General features: G+C 53.1%; 1 protein-coding gene across 1 annotated transcript; it reads left to right on the top strand.

Moving 5' to 3' along the window:
* The first annotated feature begins 751 nt into the window (after positions 1-751).
* Positions 752-5689, top strand: LOC107296788 (major histocompatibility complex class I-related gene protein-like). The gene is made up of 6 exons (XM_015826139.1): positions 752-901; positions 2111-2228; positions 3430-3684; positions 4053-4328; positions 4907-5194; positions 5607-5689. Exons 1-6 carry the CDS (start codon positions 752-754, stop codon positions 5687-5689), a joined length of 1170 nt encoding a protein of 389 aa, XP_015681625.1.
* Positions 5690-6662: the final 973 nt, after the last annotated feature.

Here is a 6662-nt window from a genome sequence, read left to right as displayed (position 1 = left end):
TGGCCTCTGTTCCATCATTCTTGAAAGCAGCCACTATTCTCCCAGTCCTGAAGAAAACAGCAATTAACTGCCTAAACGACTACAGCAATTAACTGCCTAAACGACTACAGCAATTAACTGCCTAAACGACTACTATGGCATTAACGTCTTTAGTGATGAAATGCTTCGAAAGACTGGTTCTCCAACAACTTAGGACAGTGATGGCGGAATCTTTTAGACACCGAGTGCCCAAAAACTGGCCCCGCCCCTGCTCCACCCCCTGCCCCCCCATCCCCCACCCTGCCTGCCCACAGGACCACTCATTGCCTCCAGGTCCCACCGCAGATCGCCCAAGCAGCCCAGCAGCGCTATGGCGGCCACACCCTCTGCCCGCACCCTTCAGCATCAACTGCATGATGGGGCGTGAGGGCAGAGTCTTGTCTATGCTGCCTGGCTGCCATGTCCTTGGCTGCGCTGCTCTGTGTGGGCCACACCCAAGGGTGAGTCTCCTTCAGGGGGGCTGCTGGAGAGGAGGGGGCCATGGGAGGAGGCGGGGCTGGGGAGACGATGAGTGTGCCCACAGAGAGGGCTCCAAGTGCCGCCTCTGGGACCCGTGCCATAGGTTCGTCACCATTGCCTTAGGACATGCCTCCCACCGGACTTTGACAAACATCAGTTTGCCTACAGGGGGAATAGGTCGACAGACGACCCCAAAGCTACTACCTCACATTCTGTAGCCAGCCATCTGGAGAAACCCAGAAACTATGTCAGCATGCTTTTCATTGACTATAGCTTGGCCTTCAATACTAGCCTGCCGAGCATCCTTATCGAAAAGCTGACTGACTTGGATTCCACCCCCCTCCATCTGCGACTGGATCAAAGACTTTCTGAGGGACCGGCCACAAACATTGAGGGTCTGAGGGTCTGTCACATCCACCTCCCTGAAGCTTTGCACTGGCTCGCCACAGGGCTGTGTGCTCAGTCCCTACCTGTAATTCCCGGTGCACACATGATTGTGTATCGTCTGACCCATCCACTGCCATCATCAAGTTCGCAGATGATACCACTGTATTGGGTCTTATTAAAGGTGGAGACGAAACACCGTACAGGGGGGAGGCTCAAAAACTATCCTTGTGGTGCCTAGAAAACAACTTGCACCTGAACATCGGCAAGACAAAGGAGATGGTGTTAGACTTCCAGAAGAAAAGAGAGGAACCCATCCCACTTTATATGGGGGGGACTTGTGGAGGGAGTTTCCTCCTTTAAATTCCTGGGAGTCTACCTCAGCGAAGATCTCACCTGGAAAATCAACACAACCCAGGTGGCCAGAAAGTCCCAACAGAGACTCCACTTCCTCAAGGTCTTGTGAAAGAACAAAGTGGAACAACAACTGATGACCTCCTTTTAAAGGTCCACTATAGAAAGCGTCTTCTCACATTGCATTATGGTGTAGTGTGGTGGCTTGACAGCAACGGATAGAAAGACACTACAGAGGGTGGTGAGCACAGCACACAACATCATGGGCTGTTCCCTGACACCACTGGACGCCCTCCCTAGGGCCCGCTGTCTTAGAAGAGTGAGGAAAATCCTCAGGGATGACTCACACCCTGGTCAGCAATTGTGCAATAAGTTCACATGGTGCAATAAGATTGTGTGTTTGTTGTCACTGTGAGTTGTGATGGGGGGGTGCACGAAGGGAGGCTCAGCCAATCTCATTGTACACCTGTTGTACTTTGACAATAAATGATTTTTGTATTTTTTTTTGTACTTTTGTATCACAAAATTCACGCAACACGCGTCCCCAGCTCGTCTGCCTGCTAAACCTTGGCTGCTGGTCATCCTCTAGTAGTCTAGGGCGGCTCGCCGCACATTGTGGGGCCGCCTCCGGCTAGGACCCCGCTCGCGCTCCCTTCCTGGGGGTGGGAGAGAGAAAGAGAGCGGCGGAGTTTGGCGGACGCGCAGACTTTGCAGCGGGGGGTGGGGGAGGGAGGGAGGAGTATCTCCACGAGGCATTCAGCCCTGGAGGCTCCGGGAGCTAAGCGCGTTGGAAAAGGAGGCGGGGACAAAAGGAGCGGTGACAAAAGGAGCGAAGCTTTACCTGACATACCTCAGATGGCTTCTCTGGTTCCAGGTGGACAGGTGTACGATGGACGGTGTGCGATGCGTGCGGTGTGCGATGCGTCTACCACGGGCGCCCCTCTTGCTGCTGGGAGCGGTGCTGGGGGCCTCCTTGCGGGGGGGCGGCTGCGGTGAGTTCTGGGGGGGGGGCTTGGGACTCGGAGGGGAGGAAGCAGAAAGGGGAGGGGGAGAGCCGCGTCCTGGGCTGGGTCTCTCCTACTCTAAGCCCCTTTCCCGCCCTTCCTCCCCTGGAGTTTCCTTCAGCCTCCTATAAAACCTGTGGGCATCTCTTTGCTAACCCATCCCCCTTTGCCTTTGGCAGAAAAGAGCGGAATAGAGAGCGAGAGCCGGTTCTTTGGGCAGCCACAACTCAGCCAGGGTTGAGCCTATATACATGATCCTGGGGACTGGTCTCATTTATATGTAAGGAGGGGGGGAAGCGGGGACAGCAGAGGGCAATGGGGAAAGAAGTTGCATGGGGAGAGTTGGAGGGCGGGCAGGAGGGGCAAGGAAAAGGGAGGAGCTGTTTGTAGAAGAGTCTGCAGCCTTGTTTTTATTTTTATTTTTTTTTAATTTTCCCAGCCCGGAGGTGAAATGGCACGTTGAGACAGGGAGGGACCCCGTTCTAAAGGGCTTCTTGGCTCGCAACTCAGCCAGTTCCAAGGAAAGGGGGGGCGCGGCTTCTGGCAGGGCGGGGGGAGCGCGGCGCAGCCAAACTGCCTCTTAGGCCGCCCCCCCCACGCCCTCCCCCTTCGAAGCGCCAAAAGCGGCCCTGCTCCTCCTCCTCCTCCTCCTCCCCCCCCTTCGTTAGATTTGACTGAGTAGCGAGCCAAGCCATCTTTGCGGCGGCGGCGGCAGCAGCCACGGCGTGCGAAAGTGAAAGTTGGAAAAAAGGGGCGGGGACAAAAGGTGCCAGGCGTGAGTGAGGCTTCAGGACGGGACCCGGAGTTGCGTTGGGGTCCTTCGTGCTCGGGGCTCTGTGCGGTGAGTGTGCGACGGGGAGGGGGGCGCCTGTCCTGGGCCGGGTCTTTCTCTCCCCCCCCCTCAATCCCAAACTCCTTTTCCCAGAAGGAAAAAAAATCTTCCTTCTCTCGCGCTTCAGCGAGTCTCGTTTAAAATCTTTAGTAACGGATTTGTAATCAGCTCCGGTTATGGAGAACAAGAGAGTCTGGGAGCCTGGAGGGCCCAGAGGAGGTGCAGGAGTATCTTAGCCAGATGTGGCGACCCAGTTGTTTGGGGGGGGCTGCTGTGTGGCAATAAGATGTTGAAGTGGATGAAGTTGCAGTGAAGACCCCCCCCCCAATTCTTCTCTTCTCCCTCCTCCCTCTCCAGGCTCTCCCTCACACTCCCTGAGCTACTTCTACCTGCATCTGGCAGAGCCCAGCAAGGGGCAGCCCCAGTTCTTCATTAGGGGCTACTTGGATGACCAGCCCATCAATCGCTTTGACAGCCTCACCAGGAAGATGGAGCCTCTGGTCCCTTGGATGGAGGAGGGGGAGAAGGAGAACTTTCTGGCCCCTAAGTGGGTCTTCAGGACTGACCTGGAGAAGTTATCAAAACTGGGCCACCGTGCTGGAGGCGAGCAGGGTCAGTGCCACCTTTGGCCTCCAATAGTTGCATCTCTCTCTCTCTCTCTCTCTCTCTCTCTCTCTCTCTCTCTCTCTCTCTCTCTCTCTCTCTCTCACACACACACACACACACACACACACACACACACACACACCTACACCTGTTTTTCTCCCTCACCTAGAAATTCTTCATGGCCTGACAAACAAACAAACAAACAAACAAACAAACAAACAGGGTTAATTGAAGTAAAAGATGTTTCTCCTTGTGTGATAAAGAGGGGAAGGAGAAATCTGATTTCTGGGAAGGGGGGAAGACTCTCAGGCTGTCTAGGGAGAGGAATCACAGACCCTTTTCATTCACACCCACCCCCTCTGCCTCTCCTTCAGGGCTTCACACCTGGCAGGTGGTTTTGGGCTGTGAGCTCATGGAAGATGGGAGCAAAGGAGGGTTTTTGCACTATGGCTACGACGGGATGGACTTCATGAGCTTCGACAAGGAGACCCTCAGATGGGTGGCAGCTCAGCCTCAGGCCCAGAAGCTCAAGAGGAAGTGGGAGGATGACCCAGGATGGTCTGAGGGAAACAAAGACTTGCTGGAGGAGCCCTGCATTGAGTGGCTGCAGAGATACCTGTCCTACAGGAACAAGACTCTGCAGATGATTGGTGAGTGGCAAAAGGGGTCTCCATTGAGCATGTTCCTGTGTGCTCCCCCCACCCCATATGGTTTCTCTCCTAAACAGCCAAGCCACCTTTTAAAATATTGGTGGAAAAAGGTCAGGAAGTATCCGACATCACGTTACAGAAGAAAAATAATCTTCAGTGCCCCTCCCCCCAAAATAAGTATGTTAAAAAAAACTGAGCAAGAAATTCATTCTCATTCTATTTCCCCAGGGAAGTCTTGCAAAGCAGAAGAAACGAATGTTTGGGTTGGAAGGAAATGATCAGCCTGTTCCTGATTTCCATCTGAACAACTTGAACAAATTCGATTTGGGGGCTTAAAATTGAATCAGTCCAACAAATTGGGGAATATGTTGGCCAATGTGGAAACATTACCCCAAATTCTATGTATTCCTTTCAAAACGTAATGTAAAGAACCCCAATGCCCCATTTTAGGGGCTCCCACAGGTTGAGGCAAGGAGAGGGAGCAGAGGGAGAGGATGCCCCAAGGAGGTCTTGCTATTTAAATCCCCTTGCCAAAAACTCTGGAAATCCAGGGAATTGTGTTGTTGCTGTTTCTGCAGAGCCCCCAGTGGGGAAGGTGACCCTCAAGGAGGTGGATGACCGCCTGGAGGTCCTCATCTGCCAGGCCTTTGGCTTCTACCCCAAGGAGATCCAGGCCACCTGGACCAGGGACGGAGAGGTCTGCGAGTACGGGACCCTCCCTAGGAACGTGGCCCCCAACTCGGATGGGACCTATTATGTCTGGCTCAGCATTGATATCGACCCGAAGGAGAGGGACCGTTATCGGTGTCGCCTAGAGCACCAGGGCTTGCAAGAGCCCCTGGTCTTGGCTTTGGAGGAGGAAACAGGTGAGAGGCTCATGGGATTGTGACATGGAGAAGTGGATTTTTCACCAATGTTTGAAATAGTGTGTGTTGGGGGGAGGGCAGTAATTTTCTTCTGCACCATGTTTTCAGGTGGAGAGCAGGGAATATAGTCCNGTGCCCTTCGAGGCCATTGGCTCTTCCCTCTGCAGCCTTGGAGGGGAGGGGCTTCCTTCAGGTGGGGGCACTTCCTGGAGGCCAATGCAGGTTGGGAAATGCTTCCATTGTTCAGCATCTTCACTTCCGGGAACTCAGCGTCTGTCTAATCAAAACCATTTTTCTCCTTCTTTAGCCAGAATGTGGTGGACATATATGGCGATTGTGGCTGCCTCAATCTGCATTTTCTTCCTGATATGTAAGTGAAACAAACACACCCTCCTGTGTCTTTCTGGGTTAGCTGAGCTGGTGTGGATGGGAAAGAGCCTCTCTGAGAGTTGCAGCCAGGAGCCCCCACAAGACCCTCCCCCACAAACATTTTGAACATGGATCAGGAAAGAAGAAGAAGATATGCAGCCATTTTTCCTTTTCCTGCAAATCTCAACACATCCCCCACATTCCTCTTATCTGGGAGGAAATCTCTATGGCCTCAATGGACTTGCTTCAGAGGAGCAAATATCAGCAGCTCAGGAGTCCAGGAAAAGTCCCTGAAATCAGAGATCCCCAACCTTTTGGGCACCAGGGACCGGTGCCATGAAGAAAGGTTTATCCGTGGACCAGAGGGGGTGTGGTTTTCAATACTGCCGGCATCCCGAGGATGGAGCTTTGCTTGTTTGTGCAGCCCGTTTGCTGGTCCAGCGGGGGAAGCTCCTGCTTCTTCTTCTGCTCCTGCTCAGAGCAGGAGACACAAGAGGGAGGAAGGAGGCAGGACGTGTCTCCTCCATTGAGTTCCACCATGTGCATCTCAGCACTTCCTTGTCATTTTCTCAGCCAGGATTTGGAAGTGCTTTGCCACTTCCTTCTTCCAGGACGGGTCTCTGTTCCGATTGACTTGTGATTCTCTGGCCCAGCCAGACCCAGTTTAGCCTTTCAAGATCAGCCCAAAGGTTGCTGGTTCTTAGATCTGGCTAGCTTAAGATTAGGTCACAAAAGCTGTGACAGCTGAATTAAGAACTTCTGAGCCCAGAGTATGTGGGGAAACACCATCGTGCCTACAATAGGATTCCAAGAGATTTAGCATCATTGATGGAGGTCCAGTGCAGGTCCCTATGGAGGTCTTCAGAATAAATCCTTCTCCATCTGAGGCAGGAGTTGCTGCCCCCCCCCCAATAAACAAACTGTCTTCTCTTTTTGCCATCTCTCAGGCCGATGGAAGAGACACAGAAATAATTTCTATCTGGAAGCGACAAGCTGCCATAATCTGACTCCCCTGTGCAAGATACAGAAGATGAGATGCAATCACTGTTGTTGCAGCAAACATCAGGGGTGAGTGTGATTGTTGCCGATTCTTGCTGCT

Source organism: Protobothrops mucrosquamatus, unplaced genomic scaffold (assembly GCF_001527695.2).
Source record: "Protobothrops mucrosquamatus isolate PMUCROS unplaced genomic scaffold, P.Mucros_1.0 scaffold2973, whole genome shotgun sequence".
NCBI classification, from domain to species: Eukaryota; Metazoa; Chordata; class Lepidosauria; order Squamata; family Viperidae; genus Protobothrops; species Protobothrops mucrosquamatus.
Note: the sequence above shows the minus strand (reverse complement) of the source record. Positions and strands in the feature narration are given on the sequence as shown.